At 44.5% G+C, this 19,467-nt stretch overlaps 1 protein-coding gene across 1 annotated transcript in view; it reads right to left on the bottom strand.

The window, feature by feature from the left end:
• Positions 1–16,420: 16,420 nt before the first annotated feature.
• Positions 16,421–19,467, bottom strand: part of LOC111970353 (zinc finger protein 76) — a 12,330-nt gene continuing 9,283 nt past the window's right edge. The window contains exons 9-14 of the mRNA XM_023997038.2: positions 19,430–19,467; positions 18,594–18,797; positions 18,400–18,491; positions 17,966–18,127; positions 17,726–17,839; positions 16,421–17,595 (exon numbers count right to left, since the gene is read on the bottom strand). Of these exons, the coding sequence (XP_023852806.1) occupies positions 17,506–17,595; positions 17,726–17,839; positions 17,966–18,127; positions 18,400–18,491; positions 18,594–18,797; positions 19,430–19,467 (700 nt within the window). The 3' untranslated portion in view covers positions 16,421–17,505. The remainder of the gene's footprint in view (positions 17,596–17,725; positions 17,840–17,965; positions 18,128–18,399; positions 18,492–18,593; positions 18,798–19,429) is intronic.

Genomic DNA, 19,467 nt, shown 5'->3' with positions numbered 1-19,467 from the left:
TAATAGTGGTTATGTCAGCACAACAACATGTTCCCTGTCTAAAATGCCCTGTCAATTTGGCCTGCTGGATTGTAAAATTGGCTCATAAATACAATAAATACTGTTGCAGTATCTCTGTTGGCAGGTGCCGAGTTTGTAGATTGACGTGCAGCAACTGACGTTCACCATGGTAGCTTACGTTTGCCTGCATTTTTCCTGAAGTACAAGGTACAGTAACTGTTGAGAATAGTTGTGATGTTGTACTCTTGGTTGCTACAGAGAGACAGACAAGAGTGACGTCAGTGGGGGCTCTCTGTCTGCAACACACCTGACAGAGTCAAAGGGGTGCTGTGTGTGTGTGTGTGTGTGTGTGTGTGTGTGTGTGTGTGTGTGTGTTGTGTGTGTGTGTGTGTGTTGTGTGTGTGTGTGTGTGTGTGTGTGTGTGTGTGTGTGTGTGTGTGTGTGTGTGTGTGGTGTGTGTGTGTGTGTGTGGTGTGTTAAGAGAGAGTTGTTAAAACTGTCTACTATTTATTCAGATGACAACTGAACACTCACAGCTTGAAAAGTAAACTCAAATGGTAATTGTGTAGTGCAGTATGTATGTGCTCATTTGATCATTCTAGTCAGTTTGTCGTTTGATTCGGTCCATGGTTGGGACATAGATTGGAGGCGTTACACATCTTTCTCCCGCTCCCACTCCTTCTTTCTCTCTCTCTCTCTCTCTCTCTCTTTTTCTTCTTCACCCTCCTTTATCTAACTTTGTTAGGGCATTCTATCGTAGGAAACGGCATCTTAAGTTACCTGTGACTGCCCACTAACTACATGGGTTTGGGGGCAAACTGACAAGAATGTGACACTGTTTCTTACACTACATGACCAAAAGTATGTGGACACCTGATCGTTGAACATCTCATTCCAAAATCATGGGCATTAATATGGAGGTGGTCCCCCCTTTGCTGCTATAACAGCCTCCCCTCTTCTGGGAAGGCTTTCCACTAGAAGTTGGAACATTGCTGGAGGGATTTGCTTACATTCAACCACAAGAGCATTAGTGAGGTCGGGGACTGATGTTGGGCGATTAAGGCCTGGCTCGCATTCGGCGTTCCAATTCATCCCAAAGGTGTTCAATGGGGTTGAGGTCAGGACACTGTGCAGGCCAGTCAAGTTCTTCCATACCGATCTCAACAAACKATTTCTGTATGGACCTTGCTTTGTGCACGGTGGCATTGTCATGGTGAAACAGGAAAGGGCCTTCACCAAACTGTTGCCACAGTTGGAAGCACATAATCGTCTACAATGCCATTGTATGCTGTAGCATTAAGATTACCCTTCACTGGAACTAAGGGGCCTAGCCCAAGCCGTAAAAAACCCCAGCCCCAGACCATTATTCCTGCTCCACCAAACTGCACAGTTGGCACTATGCATTGGGGCAGGTAGCGTCAGACTGCCAGATGGTGAAGTGTGATTCATCACTCTAGAGAACGTGTTTCCACTGCTCCAGAGTCCAATGGCGGCGAGCTTTACACCACTCCAGCCAACGCTTGCATTGCACATGGTGATCTTAGGCTTGTGTACGGCTGCTCAGCCATGGAAATCCATTTCATGAAGCCCCTGATGAACAGTTCTTGTACTGACGTTGCTTCCGGAGGCAGTTTGGAATTCGGTAGGGAGTGTTGCAACCGCTTCAGCACTCTGCGATCCTATTCTGTGAGCTTGTGTGGCCTACCACTTACGCGACTGAGTCTTTATTGCTCCTAGACGTTTCCACTTCGCAATAACAGCACTTACAGTTGACTGGGGAAGCTCTAGCTGGGTCGAAATTTTACGAACTTACTTGTTGGAAAGGTAGCATCCTATGACAGTGACACATTGAAAGTCACTGAGCTGTTCAGTAAGGCCATTCTATGTTTGCCTATGGAGATTCTATGGCTGTGTGAACAATTTTATACACCTGTCAGCAACGGGCTGAAATAGCCGAATCCACTAATTTGAAGGGGTGTCCACATACTTTTGTGTGTATAGTGTATGCTGACCAGAAAAATGATGGGTATGTACATTTTTGTAGGTCATTGCCTTAACAAAAGCCCCAGTCTGCCCTGTTGTGTGTGTAATGGATCCATGCCCTCCTCCCCCCTCTCCTTCTCACAGCCAGAACTCTGTGGGTTAAAGGGCTCATTGACAACTGAATGGATGACCTCTGACCTGTAGGCAGCTGCTGGGCCCAGTCAAACTTTGTTTATAGACCTGTCTGCTTTCTCATTGGTCGATGGCGGTATCCAGGCAGGTTTCTTGGTTTCTCTCCCCCCTCTTTCTTTGCTTCTCTCTGGCTGTCTCTATTGCTCTCTATTTCTGTGGCTTGCTCTGTCTCTTTCTTTATCTCTTTCTCTCTCTCTGTGTCTTTGTCTCTGTCTCCGTGTCTATGTGGGACTCACTGACTTCCCACAATTCCCACAACAAAGTAAAAACGGGATCTTCATGCTGCAGTATATGCTACTAACAGTCACTTATAGAAGTAGAGAGATAGTAAACAGTAATGCTAGTGTGTCTCTTCTTKCCCCAGTGAAATAGAGATTCAACAGCTTATTTGACAGAGCAGTCCCCACATGTAGTTGGGTTCCCCTATAATCATATTAATTTAGAATCCCTAAGCTATAGGATCTTAAAGCTTTTTTTTCTTTCTCTTTCTCATTCATCTCTCTCATTCACCTTTATGCTACCCTTCCCTGCCCTGAGGCTACCAGTGTGTTGTCTCAGCTCAGGCTTCATCCCCTAGTCTGCAAGCAAAAACACACACACACCCCCCTTCCACAACACACCATAACTCAGAGTTGTTTGGCCATTGTTTGGCCTTGGCCACCCCAGACCATCCCATTGTGGAGGGGGACACACCAGTTGGTGTGCAGTGTGAGCGGGCAGGCGGGCGGGTGGTTGGGTAGATCCCCTTTGAGGCCATTTGGCTAATCCCTGGTGCTGGGTACTGTAAAGACCAGACGCTCTCCCCCCAATTACCCCAGAGTGGGCTGAGGAGCTGGGCCAGCCAGTGGGCTGGGGGCCCCTCGCCCTTGAGGGCTGGCCAGCTCAGTCCTCCAGGATTTCCCCGACCCTGAGGCATGGGGATAATTGGTCTGGCGCTTCACAATGGTTTAATATCTGTGTCATTACTGGAGAATGTCAGGGTTTMTTMTTTTTTTTTTTAAAGGGGTTGTTTCAGGTCAACAGTGCAACTGTGGGCTCTATTCAATCCGTATCGTGGAAGTTCACCGTTTTAAAGGCAATGTTCCCGCGTTAGCGGAAACTGCATTCACTGTAAAAGTTGCATATATCTGCTCAATCAGAAACAACCTTGATATTTCTATAACGCAATCTGTAACTCTTCAGTGGTACAGAGTGAATAGAGCTCCAAGTCTCTACTGGACAGTAGGGCCTATCTATTGTTTGGTTGTAGTACACTCGTTTAGAGATGGTTGAGTTTATTGAAATATGCATATCATCCAGAATGTAAATAAGGTTGTAAGCAATTGAATCAATACAATCAAAACAATTGTATGTAATTGATATGATTCACAAAATCATGTTTGTACGGTGGTACTACATAATACATATGTCTGTAACCTATTTACTGGTCCAAGAACATGTTGGTTGAAATGGCAAATTATTTCTCAATCTGTCTTTCTCTCACCCCATGCCAATACATCATTTCCTGTTGGGCTATAAATGAAACTTTCGCTTCCTTTGTCTAAATCTCCCTAAAACACCATTTAATTTGTTTCCCAGAAAATACTGTAGAAAGATACTGCTGACACTTGTGTTTCCCAGTCGCAGCTGGAGACTAAGATGTGGCAAGAAATAATGTTTTGTTTATTTCGATAATCCTAAAGTAGTTCACAACAGAAAAGTGTTAGGAAGCCACTGTCTGAAAGGGAAGATAGAGCAACATGCCCATGGGTTATTAGTCGTATGACCTTGGTTATGACTGTAATGACACCCAGAGCTCCTTCCTCTGTGACCCGTCTCCTGAGAGACCATTTGATGTCAAAGTGTGAACGGTGGCTCTCGACACTGTATTTACAGGTTTACCTCCCTGTCCCATACATTACAATAGACCCAAGTATTGTCTCTCACTCTATCACTCGGCTGTCTGTCTGTGTGCTTGTGTGTGTGAGGGAGAAATAGACTAGAGGGGCCTCTCAATAACATTCTCATTCTCCTATCCTCTCCCACTCATTATCAATCCATCTCCTATGTGTTCCATCTCATGTGAAACCATTTTGTCTCTGTTGTGCTTGGACTTTCTTTCGCCCACCTATCTCACTTCTAATTTAGCCTACCGTCAAAATGGCGGAAGGGAACCGAGACGTACACTGTATCTGTGATGCTAACTGGGGGAAGCCCCTATGGAGAGGGGGGGGGGGGGGGTTGTTAACAGTAAAAATGCAGGTTTTAACTTGTTATGTACGTTTTTGTTTGTTCTAATGGAGTGTTACTGTAAACGAGGAAACAATTGTTAGTACACAAAAGCCCATGCTCTTTTATCTTTCTCTCCAACCTGTCCTAGAGAAGACCATGCTCTTTATCTTTCTCTCCACCTGTCTAGAGAAGACCATGCTCTTTATCTTTCTCTCCAACCTGTCTAGAGAAGACCATGCTCTTTTATCTTTCTCTCCAACCTGTCTAGAGAAGACCATGCTCTTTATCTTTCTCTCCAACCTGTCTAGAGAAGACCATGCTCTTTTATCTTTCTCTCCACCTGTCTAGAGAAGACCATGCTCTTTATCTTTCTCTCCAACTGTCTAGAGAAGACCATGCTCTTTATCTTTCTCTCCAACCTGTCTAGAGAGACCCATGCTCTTTATCTTTCTCTTCCACCTGTCTAGAGAAGACCATGCTCTTTATCTTTCTCTTCCAACCTGTCTAGAGAAGACCATGCTCTTTATCTTCTCTCCAACCTGTCTAGAGAAAGACCCATTGCTCTTTTATCTTTCTCTCCAACCTGTCTAGAGAAGACCATGCTCTTTATCTTTCTCTCCAACCTGTCTAGAGAAGACCATGCTCTTTATCTTTCTCTCCAACCTGTCTAGAGAAGACCGATGCTCTTTATCTTTCTCTCCAACCTGTCTAGAGAAGACCATGCTCTTTATCTTTCTCTCCAACCTGTCTAGAGAAGACCATGCTCTTTATCTTTCTCTCCAACCTGTCTAGAGAAGACCATGCGCTTTATCTTGTCTCTTCCAACCGTCTAGAGAAGACCTATGCTCTTTATCTTTCTCTCAACCTGTCTAGAGAAGACCATGCTTTTATCTTTCTCTCCAACCTGTCTAGAGAGACCATGCTCTTTAATCTTTCTCTCCAACCTGTCTAGAGAAGACCATGCTCTTTATCTTTCTCTCCAACCTGTCTAGAGAAGACCATGCTCTTTAATCTTTCTCTCCAACCTGTCTAGAGAAGACCATGCCTCTTTATCTTTCTCTCCAAACTGTCTAGAGAGAGACCATGCTCTTTATCTTTCTCTCCAACCTGTCTAGAGAAGACCATGCTCTTTATCTTTCTTCTCCAACCTGTCTAGAGAAGACCATGCTCTTTATCTTTTCTCTCCAACCTGTCTAGAGAAGACCATGCTCTTTATTTTCTCTCCAACCTGTCTAGAGAAGACCATGCTCTTTATCTTTCTCTCCAACCTGTCTTAGAGAAGACCATGCTCTTTATCTTTCTCTCCAACCTGTCTAGAGAAGACCATGCTCTTTATCTTTCTCTCCAACCTGTCTAGAGAAGACCATGCTCTTTATCTTTCTCTCCAACCTGTCTAGAGAAGACCATGCTCTTTGATCTTTCTCTTCCAACCTGTCTAGAGAAGACCATGCTCTTATCCTTTCTCTCCCAACCTGTCTATGAGAAGAAGACCATGCTCTTTATCTTTCTCTCCCAAACTGTCTTATGAGAAGACCCATGCTCTTTTATCTTTCTCTCCAACCCTGGTCTAGAGAAGACCCATGCCCTCCTTGTATCTTTCTCTCCAACCTGTCTAGAGAAGAACCAATGCTCTTTTATCTTTCTCTCCAACCTGTCCTGAGAAGACAGGCTGTATCCTCCAATAAGACCATTCTTATCTTTCTCTCCAACCTGTCTAGAGAAGGACCATTTTGGCTCTTTATCTTTCTCTCGCAACCTGTCTTAGAGAAAGACCCATGCTCTTTATCTTTCTCTTCCAACCTGTTCTAGAGAAAGACCCATGCTCTTTATCTTTCTTCCACCTGTCTAGAGAAGACCATGCTCTTTATACTTTTCTCTCCAACCTGTTTTCTAGGGGAAGGAAAAAAATGACCATGCTGCTTTATCTTTCTCTCCAACTGTCTAGCAGAAGGACCATGCCTCTTTTATCTTCTCTCGCAACCTGTCTAGAGAAAGACCATGCTCTTTATCTTTCTCTCCAACCTGTCTAGAGAAGACCATGCTTCTTTACTCTTTCTCTCCAACCTGTCTAGAGAAGACCATGCTCTTTTATCTTTTCTCGTCCACCCTGTCTTAGAGAAGACCCATGCTCTTTATCTTTCTCTCAACCTGTCTAGAGGAGAGACGCCATGCTTCTTTATCTTTCTCTCCCAACTGTCTAGAGAAGACCATCGCTCTTTAGTCTTTCCTCTCCAACCATGGTCTAGAGAAGACCCATGCTCTTTATTTTAATCTCTCCAACCTGTCTAGAGAAGACCATGCTCTCTTATCTTTCTGCTCCAACCTGTCTAGAGAAGACCATGCTCTTATCTTTCTCTCCAACTGTCTAGAGAAGACCATGCTCTTTATCTTTCTCTCCAACCTTGTCTTAGAGAAGACATGGCTCTTTATGCTTTCGTCTCAAACCTGTCTAGAAGAAAGACCATGCTCCTTTATCTTTCTCTCCAACCTGTCTAGAGAAGACCATGCTTTTATCTTCTCTCCAACCTGCTTGCTAGAGAAGCCATGCTCTTTATCTTTCTCTCCAACCTGTCTTACGAGAAGACATGGCTTCTTTATCTTTCTCTCCAACCTGCTCTAAGAGAAGACATGCTCTTTATCCCAAGCTTTCAGAAAACTCCTTTATCTTTCTCTTCCAACACTGTTAGAGAAGACCATGCTCTTTATCATTGTGCTGCGGATTTTACTTCAGATTATTCAACTAATAGTGTAGGAGCATGACTCTTTTTTTCTCAAACCTTTTATTTTTCTTCTTTATCATGTCTCTCATCTTACTTGTACAATCCGTACAAAACCCAACCCAGAAGTGTTCCTTTATGAGTAGAACATACAAACAACCACATTATTTACTGTATATTAGAGATTAAGTCAGATCTTCACTTTGTCTTTGTTTTTTATAAGTAATGACAATGAGCAAGAAAGACAGCGGTTTAGTGAGTTTAGTTTGAATATGAATGAAAATACATTACAGTTAGCTCTGCCCATGCAAGTTCTGAGTGCTCAGTGCTCAGTGCTAAACATGAATGTAAAAATGTGGACTTTCTCTTTCTCAATAACAGAAACGCTTCAGATGAGAAATGTATGTGAGTTAAGAACATGAAAAATGGGTCAGCCTAACAACAGTTTCATGGTCCTGAATGACTCTATGCAGCTACCTGTTGGCCCTAAAGTCCAACCCACTGGATCAGGAGACATTAGTCAAAAACAGCAGTAAACTCCAGAATTAGGCCACCTTAAACATGGCAAAGGTGAGACTTTAAAAGGACAGCTGAGTTTTATGGGTTGTGTGAGTTTTTTTAGCAGCTGTTTACCAACTCTCCCTCCTCTTTGGCCCTCCTCACCATGTCCCCCTCTCTCTCTCACCCCCTAAATCCCCGCCATCACTTCCCCCCAACCCCCTCACCTCAACAAAGCCTAGAATTGTTTCCCTGTTGATGCCGGGAACTCGAGCTAATCCAAGGGCAAGCTGTCTGAATAAATCCCCCACCCTTACACACACACACACACACACACACACACACACACACACACACACACACACACACACACACACCACACACACACACAGCACACACACACACACACACACACACACACAGCACACACACACCACCACCACACACACACCCCCCCCCCCCCCCCCGCTTTGTGGTCAGGACATTAAAGGGGTGGCCGCCCTCACCTGCTCGTTCCCAGACTCTCCTCCCAGACCCTTTGTTCCAAATCCTCCCCTCCCCGTCTTCGCGCCCCATAACAACCTCCCACATACCCCCTGATCTCCCCATCCCAAAACAACCCCCACATGGCAGTCCCCTCCATCCCCCTCCATTAGCCAAACACTCTCCAGCTGTAGCTCACTGAGCAGTCCTCCTCGCCATGTTAACCCCTTAGTGGTACCCACACCCTCACTCACCTAAACACACAGTGATGCCCTATGTATGCTCACACACCTAAGCACAGACAGACATACACAATACTAATACAAAACTCATGACATTACACAAAGTTCATACAAAAACTACCTAAATGCACAGAATCCGACAAAGCCACACATACAAAAGAACAACCACAGTGTGGTTTGTTTTTCTCTATTGCTGGGTTTTCCATCATGTTAGACAGCATGGGGGAGTAGGGAGGATGTGGTGAGTCAAGACTGTCAATCACAGGAAGTAGCTGTGAAACTGAGAAGAAAACAAATAAGATGTTCTTTACCGTGACATCAACCCACTGATACACACCTGGTTAGATGACAGTCTATGTATATGCGTCAAAGGATATCATTTGACCTGCTATCATATGCTCTGACATTGCTCATCCATATATTTATATATTCTTAATTCCATTCCTTTACTTAGATTTGTGTGTATTAGGTATTTGTTGTGAAATTGTTAGATTTGACTTGTTAGATATTGCTGCACTGATGCAACTAGAAGCACAAGCATTTCCCCACACCCGCAATAACATCTGCTAAACACGTGTATGTGACCAATAAAATGTGATTTGATTTGATGAGTTACTGTTACAAAGAGAGGGAAATAAGTTAGCAATGACATGTTTTCTCTTAGTATATCACACTGTATCTTCCACTGTATGTATGAACAACTGGTGGTCAGGTCTGCTAAAGGTTTTGCTTGGACTGGTGTTCCTGCTAATGTGGTGTGGGCCTTTGTGTCTGTGCGTATGTGCACGTGGGCACAGGTGTGTGTGGTGTACAGATTTTCTCTGACTGTGTTGATGGAGAGGAGGATAGGGGCATGGGGAACCCTTATGGAAAACAAGCATGTTGAGTGCTTGAAAAACAAACACTACTCCACTTAAGTGGGCCTTACCACTGGCCCCACCCCCACACCCAGGCCCTCCTCTCCTCTCTGGCCCTGATAACAGCTCCAATGTCGGAGAGCAGCCGTCTGTGTTTTTTACCCACTGGCAAACAATAATAAGCCAGCAGAATGGAGACAAGATGTGGGTCAACACACAATACTTAGCAGGGCCTTCCCTGAAGGGAGAGGATTTCGATTTAGACTGACTAGGCTGGTCCCCCAGGTCGTATTCCCCCAGGTCGTGACATGTTGGGTGATGTTTCTCCCTCCTCTCTCCCCCTTGAGCTGTTGTCATCTGCTTATTAGGTCAGGGTGATATGATCAAACCCAGAACTCTGGGGTGACCGAACAATAGCCAAACTACTCTACGTCAGAGCAACAGTATGTGTTACAAGGCCCAAATCCCCATCATCAGCGGCAGGTAGCCTAGTGGTTAGAGCATTGGGCCAGTAACCGAAAGGTTGCTAGATTGAATCCCCGAGCTGACAAGGTAAAAATCTGTCGTTCTGCCCCTGAACAAGGCAGTTAACCCACTGTTCCTAGACCGTCATTGTAAATAAGAATTTGTTCTTAACTGACTTGCCTGGTTAAATAAAATCAGTGTGAAGAAAAGACAGAGAAAGGGGGCAGGAGGGTGGGGTGCCTTGTAAGAATTTGCCTACGAGTAGGTAAACCCCCAACACCTTCTGTATTATTGGCCAACGTGCAATCATTGGAAAACAAACTGGACGATCTACGATCAAGACTATCCTACCAAAGGGACATTAAAAACTGTAATATCTTATGTTTCACAGAGACTTGGCTGAACGACGACACAGATAATATAGAGCTGGCTGGCTTCTCTGTGTTTCGGCAGGACAGAGCAGCAACGTCTGGTAAGACGAGGGCCGTGCTTAGTCCACTCCTGTACTCCCAGTTCACCCACGACTGTGTGGCCAAGCACGACTCCAACACCATCATTACGTTTTCTGATGACAGAACAGTGGTAGGCCTGATCACTGACAACGATGAGACAGCCTATAGGGAGGAGGTCACAGACCTGGCAGTGTAGTGCCAGGACAACAACCTCTCCCTCAACGTGAACAAGACAAAGGAGCTGATCGTGCACTATAGGAAGAAGAGGGCCGAACAGACCCCCATTAACATCGATGGGATTGAAGTGGAGCGGGTTGAGAGTTTCAAGTTCCTTGGTTTCCACATCACCAACGATCTGTCATGGTCCAAACACACCAAGACAGTCGTGAAGAGGGCACCACAACACCTTTCCCCCCTCAGGAGACTGAAAAGATTTGGCATGGTTCCTCAGATCCTCAAAAAGTTATACAGCTGCACCATCGAGTGCATCCTGTCCGGTTGCATCACCGCCTGGTATGGCAACTGCTTGGCATCTGACAGTAAGGCGCTACAGAGGGTAGTGTGTATTTGTCCAGTACATTACTGGGGACAAACTTCCTGACATCCAGGACCTATATACTAGGCGGTGTCAGAGGAAGGCCCAAAAAATTGTAAAAGACTCCAGTCACCCAAGTGATAGACTGTTCTCTCTGCTACCGCACGTCAAGAGGTACCGGAGCGCCAAGTCAAACGGCCACCCGGACTATTTACATTGACCCCCCCATCCCCTGTATAGAGCCTCGTTATTGTTATGTACATTTCTTGTGTTACCTTTTGATTGATTTGATTTTTTAAAACTTAGTAAATATCTTACTAACTCTATTTCTTGAACTGCATTGTTGGGTAAGGGCTTGTAAGTAAGCATTTCACGGTAAGGTTGTATTCAGCCTGTTGTATTCGGTGCATGTGACAAATTTGATTTGATTTTGTTTGTTTTCAAGTTTTATTATGGTTTATTATGGTATACACCGTCCAACGAAATGCTTACGTGCAGGTTCCTTCTCGACAATGTAACAACAATAATCAACAATAAAACATAAGAATACGAACATCAGTTAAATGGCTTAGTAGAATATAATAAACATTTTAGCATAAGTAAAATACAGGAAGGCAGAATTTATCGTCCAATATTTACAGTATACATGTATCAGGGAAGTGGGTATTGGGGGGCAAGTGTTTAAATTGTACAGTATTAGCAATAGTAAATAAGAGTCTGGTAGCAGCAGTTGTGATGTGTGTGTGTGTGTGTGTGTGTGTGTGTGTGTGCTAAGTTGCGAAGAGTCAGTGCAGGCGATCTGTTCATTTTTATTTCAAGTGGCTTGTAGATAGAAACGGTCTCTTAGCCTGTTGGTGTCAAATCTCATGCTCCGATACCATCTGCCTGATGGCAAGGGAGTGTACAGCTGGTGGCTGGGGTGTGTAGGGTCCTTGATGCTGTGAGTGTGTGAGTATGTGTGCATGTACAGTGCTGTGAAAAAGTATTTGCCTCCTTTCTCATTTTCTCAACATTCTGTATCAGAAATATGCAGAAGTAATCAGAACCAAAACCTAATATTGGATAAAGGGAACCTGAGAAATTACGTACTTATTTCATAAAAAAACACCCAATGCCCCTGTGTAATTGCACCCTTACACTCAATAACTGATTGTACCACCTTTAGCCGTAATGACTCCAACCAAACACTTCCTGTAGTTGTTGATCAGTCTCTCACTGTGGAGGAAGTTTGGCCCATTCTTCCATGCAGAACTGCTGTAACTCACCGACATTTGTGGGTTTTCAAGCATGAACTGTTCATTTCAAGTCCTGCCACAACATCTCAATTGGGATTAGGTCTGGACTTCGACTAGGCCATTCCAAAACTTCACATTTGTTGCTTTTTAGAAATGTTCATGTCAAATTCAAAATGTATTGGTTGCATACACATATTTAGCAGATGTTATTGCAGGTGTAGCGAAATGCTTGTGTTCCTAGCTRCAACAGCGCAGTAATATCTAACAATTCACAACAATAKAKACATCTAAAAGTAAAAGAATAGGATAATGAAATATATAAATATTAGGATGAGCAATGTCGGAGTCCGGAGTAAAAAATAAATAAAACAATTTGAAAAGTATTCAGAACCCTTGAATTTTTCCACAATGTGTTAAGTTACAGCCTTACTCTAAAATGTATTTTTAAAAATCCTCCGCAATCTACATACAATACCCCATAATGACAAAGTGAAAACAGAAATACCTTATTTACATAAGTATTCAGAACTTTTGCTATGAGACTCAAATTGAGCTCAGGTGCATCCTGTTTCCATTGATCATCCTTGAGATGTTTCTACAATTTGAATGGAGTCCACCTGTGGTAAATTCAATTGATTGGACATGATTTGGAAAGGCACACACCTGTCTATATAAGGTGCCACAGTTGACAGTGCATGTCAGAGGAAATACCAAGCCACGAGGTCGAAGCAATTGTCCGTAGAGCTCCGAGACAGAATTGTGTCGAGGCACAGATCTGAGATCTGTACCAACACATTTCTGCAGTGTTCCACAAGAACACAGTGGCCTCCATCACTAAATGGAGGAAGTTTGGAACCACKAAGATTCTTCCTAGAGTTGGCCGCACGGCCAAACTGAGCAATAGGGGGAGAATGGTCTTGGTCAGTGAGGTGACCAAGTACCCGGTGGTCACTCTGACAGAGCTCTAGAGTTCCTCTGTAGAGTTGGGAGAACCTTACAGAAGGACAACCATCTCTGTAGCACCAATCAGGCCTTTATGGTAGAGTGACCAGATGGAAGTCACTCCTCAGTAAAAGGCACATGACAGTCCACTTGGAGTTTGCCAAAGGCACCTAAAGACTCCCAGACCATGAGAAACAAGATTCTCTGGTCTGATGAAACAAAGATTGAACTCTTTGGCCTGAATGCCAAGTGTCACGTCTGGAGGAAACCTGGCACCATCCCTTCGGTGAAGCATGGTGGTGGCAGCATCATGCTGTGGGGATGTTTTTCAGCGGCAGGGATTGGGAAACTAGTCAGGATCGAGGCAAAGATGAATGGAGCAAAGTACAGAGATCCTTGATGAAAACCTGCTCCAGAGCGCTCAGGATCTCAGACTGGGGCGAAGGTTCACCCCAGCTGCCAAACTAACCGTGATTCAGTTGACCATCCTACCCATGCTAGATTGCGGAGACGTAATTTATAGATCGGCAGGAAAGGGTGTTCTCGAGCGGCTAGATGTTATTTTCCATTCGGCCATCAGATTTGCCACCAATGCTCCTTAAAGGACACATCACTGCACTCTATACTCCTCAGTAAACTGGTCATCTCTGTATACCCGTCGCAAGACCCCCTGGTTGATGCTTATTTATAAAACCCTTTTAGGCCTCACCCCCCCCCTATCTGAGATACCTACTGCAGCCCTCATCCTCCACATACAACACCTGTTCCGCCAGTCACATTCTGTTAAAGGTCCCAAAAGCACACACATCCCTGGGTCGCTCCTCTTTTCAGTTCGCTGCAGCTAGCGACTGGAACAAGCTGCAAAAAACACACAAACTGGACGGTTTTATTTCCATCTCTTCATTCAAATACTCAATCATGGACACTCTTACTGACAGTTGTGGCTGCATCGTGTGATTTATTGTTGTCTCTACCTTCTTGCTGTTGTCTGTGTCCAATAATGTTTGTAGCATGTTTTGTGCTGCTACCATGTTGTGCTGCCATGTGTTGCTGCCATGCTGTTGTTGTCTTAGGTCTCTCTTTATGTAGTGGTGTCTCTTGTCGTGATGTGTGTTTTGTCCTATATTTTTATTTTTAATCTCAGCCCCCGTCCCCGCAGGAGGCCTTTTGCCTTTTAGTAGGCCGTCATTATATATAATAATTTGTTCTTAACTGACTTGCCTAGTTAAATGAAGGTTAAATAAATAAAATAAATAATAACATTCAGTATCAAAAATATGCAAAAACAGAACATCAGAAAGATGTTTTTTCACCACACTGTATATGTTCGTGAAAGTGTGTGTGTGTGTGTGTAAACACCCCTTGGAGAAGGCACAGATCACAGACAATAGAGGTCATGATGTGGGATAAATGAGGTAGCATGAAGAACCGTCAGGTTGACCAACAGTAGTGTTTTAGGATCCATGTTTTGCATTGAATTTGCAGTGATAAAGTATCCCTAAGAACTAGGGTGCCCTTTCCATACTGTGACCAAAATGCATGGGTGTGTGAATAAGCTAAATGTACAGACAACAGGACTAATGATTAAGCCTTTTCTAAAATGAATTGTGTGTCAGCATGCTTGTGTATGAGTAAATGAGAGATCTGGCACGTGTTTGTGTGTGTGTGTCAGCACATTGCAACACACAGATTCATATCACTCAGATCTGGATAACAGAGGGAGGAGCCTAGGTCACTCCTCGACCTCCTACCCAGGTTGCACTGTACACCTCTGGCAGGAAGCCAGGTCCTGTGAATGTCTCTTTGTTCATCAGATTAGTAAACCAAGATGACAGCTGATTATACCACCGGTAGAGCCAGCCACCCTATCAGCCACAAGCACAACAGATAAGAGGTCTTATGACTTCAACCAACCCAATCAAAACATTTTTGTTGTTTATGAGACCCACCTAATGCTTTTAGGCCACCAAGTCAACAAAACCAATGTTTAGTCAGCAAGTAATCTGAAAGTATCCTGAAATTGTCATCTGAAGGAAATCCTCCCCAACCCAGCAGTCCCAACGCACTATTTATGAAACACTAGTCTGGCATCACTTAGCTGAAGGAGGTGATTATAGGCTATAAGGGGGGTTCGCTGAGTGTTTGACTTCAGGGAGTTTGTGTGTGCGAAAGTGTGTAAGATTTGAGTGTGTTTTGGTGCTAGGCCTTGAGATGTGTGTTGGTACTAGGCGTAGGCCCTATTCTCCCCTCAGAGACAGGGTGCAGCCAAGGCCGCTCTAACACATGTCAGTGAACACAAGAACTACAGGAAGCGGGAGAGCTGGGAGGACCACAATAGAGTAGGTTGTCCAAAGCTCCTCTCTCTCTGCTCTATATTTCTCCTAACCTCCTCTTACGTGTCTCTCTTTGTACCTCTCCTCGGTTCTCCTGTCTCAAATCTCTCTATTTACGGTTTCCCCTCTCACTCTCCCTTTGCCTCTGCTCTCTACCTTCTCTCTCTCACTCACTGCAGCTGTTGGTCCCGATGAGGCGTTATGTCACAGCCGCCCCCCGCCAATCAGGTGCTGTTGTCGAGGGAGAACCGAGCAGCAAAGCAGAGGAAATGAAGTAGGAGGGGTGGAGAGGAGGAAGGGTTTGGTGTGTCCTGTGGTCTGCCTGGTGGGAGCTGGTGTAGATTATGGGTGTGTTCCGCTGCCCAGACGTTGCTGACGCATTACAGATCTAACTACACCTGGAAAGGTACTGTATTTTACGTATCAGATAACCATAACATATGTTATAGCAATCTGTCAGTCGATGACGTGGCATACGACCATTGGTTGATGCATGTAAAGTCTGAGCAGGGGAATGTGACCAAAACACTGTTGTTAAAAGCTCTCCATCTGATCAGCGATGAGATCCAGATCACCATATCTCCATGTTTAGTTCATTTTCTTGGCCTGAACAACAACCACCACCACGAGAGTCGTGATAAAGGGGGGACTAGTTGGATTGTGGCGGGGCTGGAATGCACTGATCCTGGGGATGAGAGGGCTGGGCTGCTGCTTGGCCATCTGCKCCTTTGTATGAGAGGCAGGCAGGCTGGAGGGTGCAGGGGGGCACAAGTGGCAACCCATAACAAATGAGAGGTGGAGACAGCTAGTGGTGGAATGCAGAGTTTCAATGGTGACCTCATGTTTTGTCTTCCCTGTTTATGTTTTATTCCCAGTWAATTTTTCCACCCTTTTGTCTTTAGCCATGATTTGAGTTGTTTCATTAAAACATGCATGAATGAGTGAATTATCATTGAAGACTCATCTGTCTGTTTACTTGACCTATTATTACATTAAGATGCACTGTTAGTACAGTGACATTTTATGGTGTTACTGTCTTTGTCTTGTTAAAAAATTACTTTTACAAAACATCTCATAGGAGAGACTTAAGTCAGTAAAGATAATCAAAGACAAGAAGCTAATCTTTCTGATAGAAGGAAAACACCATAGCTGACAGGTCTTTCTCAAAAACATTTTCTTGGTTGAGGGGTATTTTAGGTGTGAGTCTGCTCTCTGGTGGTGAAAAGACGATCAGATAAATAATATCAGCCAGAAATGCATTGTGAGASACACAGCAAAGGTAAAGCTATTTATTGACAAATGTACACCTCGGCAACATCAGCATAGATCCAGATACACGTCGCAGCTTGATGCCGCTGATATTGGGCTCTGTAGTTTTGCAGTTCATTTCTTCAATGACGTGGCCAACCTTTAGCTCCTCAGACGGACAGTCTACCTCTGAACAGTTTCACAAGTGTTTCAGTTGAAAGAATCCATCTGTTTAAGAGCACTCTTCAAACCAAAACAGAGTAGACGCAGAAGTACACAGTACTGGAAAACTCACTGCAGTCAGAGAAATACAAAACCAAAACAAACGTTCTTGTATCACAATATGCCAATTAGCAGATGCTTTTATCTGTTCTTGTATCACGATATGCCATTTACAAGAATGGATAAAAGCGTCTGCTATCACGATATGCCATTTAGCAGATGCTTTTATCCGTTCTTGTATCACGATATGCCATTTAGCAGACGCTTTTATCCATTATTGTATCATGATATGCCATTAGCAGACACGTTTATCCATTATTGCATCATGATATGCCATTAAGCAGATGCTTTAATCCATTATTGTATCATGATATGCCATTTAGCAGACGCTTTTATCCATTATTGTATCATGATATGCCATTTAGCAGACGCTTTTATCCATTATTGTATCATGATATGCCATTTGGCAGATGCTTTAATCCATTATTGTATCATGATATGCCATTTAGCAGATGCTTTAATCCATTATTGTATCATGATTATGAAGAATAGAGGTAAAATCAAACTGGAGCTAGCTTTAGTGCAGGTGCTGCTTCTCAGAAGCAGCAGGATGAGTATGCTACTGTATTGTGGCTAAAACAAAGAAAGATCAACCTGCTCATGCTCACATCTGAACATTCTAAAGCCAGTATCCATGACAACGGCTTCTCGAAGTCTCTCTGATTGGTTCTGAGTTCTGAGATAGGAGTTCTGCTCACTCTGTGTCTGTGGCAGGAGACAGGGCTCCAGGAGTGCTGTGGAGCTGGTTGGCGCTAAGGGGAGCAGGTACCGTGTCGTACCCAGGGAAAGATGCTCTGTTTGGGGGGGTAGGTGTGTCTCAGCAGCTCCCCTCATGTGTCCTCGTCCTGAACCAGCCCTCCCTGCTGGATGGCAGCTGTCGCCATGCTGATGGCCTCCTCCAACGTCTGCTGCTCCTCCAGCTACACACACACACACACACACACACACACACACACACACACACACACACACACACTATTAACAAATCAGTGTAATGCTCAGAGTGCCACTTACAGATTGTTAATCTCGGTGTGTGTACTCTATACTGACCTGAACAGCAATCTGGGTGCCGTTAGCTGTGGCCAGCAGTGCGACCTGCTGGTAGTGAGGGCCGGAGCCCTGCAAGCCGCCTGTCATAATACCCTCCGATGTCACTATGGCAACCTGGAGAGGAAAGACAAACCACCAATAACATGATGATCCACTTTACAGTACAAACATTGACATGCAAGAGCAAATACTGATTCACACAGATAGCTTAGTGTGGGCTAAGATGTGTGTGCAACATACCGGCTGCAGCTCCTTGCCCTCCCCTGTAACCATGGTGATGTGGTGGTGTCCCATGGAGGCCATGTCCGTCTGGTGGGTCGGCAGGGAAATGGTTGTGCCGTCCTGCGTTACCATGGTGATGGCCGTACTGAGTGCCTGTAGGTCCTCTGTCGACAGACCCACCTGCCAGAACAGAACCAATCAAACTGAAGGACAGAGAACCAACCATTTTTTATAATACAGTAAAGCTCTGATAAATGCAACAGCTTGAGACTGTCTTGACAGCATMTGCTAAACCGGAGCATGCTGCAATCAAATGAACGGGAATGGAAAACTATTGCATGTTTCAGGAGTTGACTGCATCCACAACGTCTTTGGTGGGACAGCTGAGAGCTTACGCTATTTTCTATCTATATCACACAAGCTGAATTACTAGATAGGAAATGATTAACTACCTGTGAACCAATGATAACCTGGGAATCCGTCCCATCCTCTTTCTGCTCCGCCCCCTCCAGGAAGGAGGCTTGTGATTGGTCATCCACCGCTTCTGCAACAGAGACAGAGGCAGCCAATTAATTAATTAATTAATACTGTTCAAACCTTCTGTCCTCAGTTGGTGTTTGTTATAGGAGTGTTTGTGTCTACATACCTTCCCCGTCCCCTGTGGCCTCAAAGTCGCCGTGCGTGGTGCGTTTGTGCATGGCCAGCGTGGAGGTCTGTCTGTAGGTTTTGCCACAGTGGTTGCAGGTGTAAGGTTTGCAGTGTGTGTGAACCACATGGTGCTTGTACAGGCTGGAGTACTCTGTAAATCGCTTCCCACAACCAGGGACTGTACACAGGTAGGGCTTCTCCCCTAGAGGAGAGAGAGGGTGCGGAGAGGAAGAGAGAGATATAGAGAGGGAGGGGGAGAGAGAGATATAGAGAGGGAGGGAGAAAGAGTGGAGCACTTAGTTAATGTCAATTTTAACTGGGTGGTTCGAGCCCTGAATGCTGATTGGCTGACAGCTGTGGTATATCAGACCGTATACCACGGGAATGACAAAACATGTATTTGTACTGCTCTAATTACGTTGGTAACCAGTTTATAATAGCAATAAGGCACTTCGGGGGTCAGTGGTATTTGGCAAATATACCACGGCTAAGTGCTGTGTCCAGGCACTCTGCGTTGCATGATGCATAAGAACAGCCCTTAGCCGTGGTATATTAGCCATATACCACACCTTCTTGAGCCTTATTGCTTAAGTATCTAACAAAGCAGTAATGTAACCTCTCACCTGTGTGTATTCTCATATGATTTTAGTAGTGTGCGTGTGTGTCTTACCTGTGTGTACTCATATGATTTTAGTAGTGTGTAAAATATGATTTTAGTAGTGTGTGTGTGTGTCTTACCTGTGTGTACTCTCATATGATCTTAGTAGTGTGTGTGTGTGTCTTACCTGTGTGTACTCATATGATTTTAGTAGTGTGTGTGTGTGTGTGTCTTACCTGTGTGTATTCTCATGTGGTTCTTGTAGTTGGTGGCA

This window comes from Salvelinus sp. IW2-2015, linkage group LG11 (genome assembly GCF_002910315.2).
Source record: "Salvelinus sp. IW2-2015 linkage group LG11, ASM291031v2, whole genome shotgun sequence".
Taxonomy (NCBI): Eukaryota; Metazoa; Chordata; class Actinopteri; order Salmoniformes; family Salmonidae; genus Salvelinus; species Salvelinus sp. IW2-2015.
Note: the sequence above shows the minus strand (reverse complement) of the source record. Positions and strands in the feature narration are given on the sequence as shown.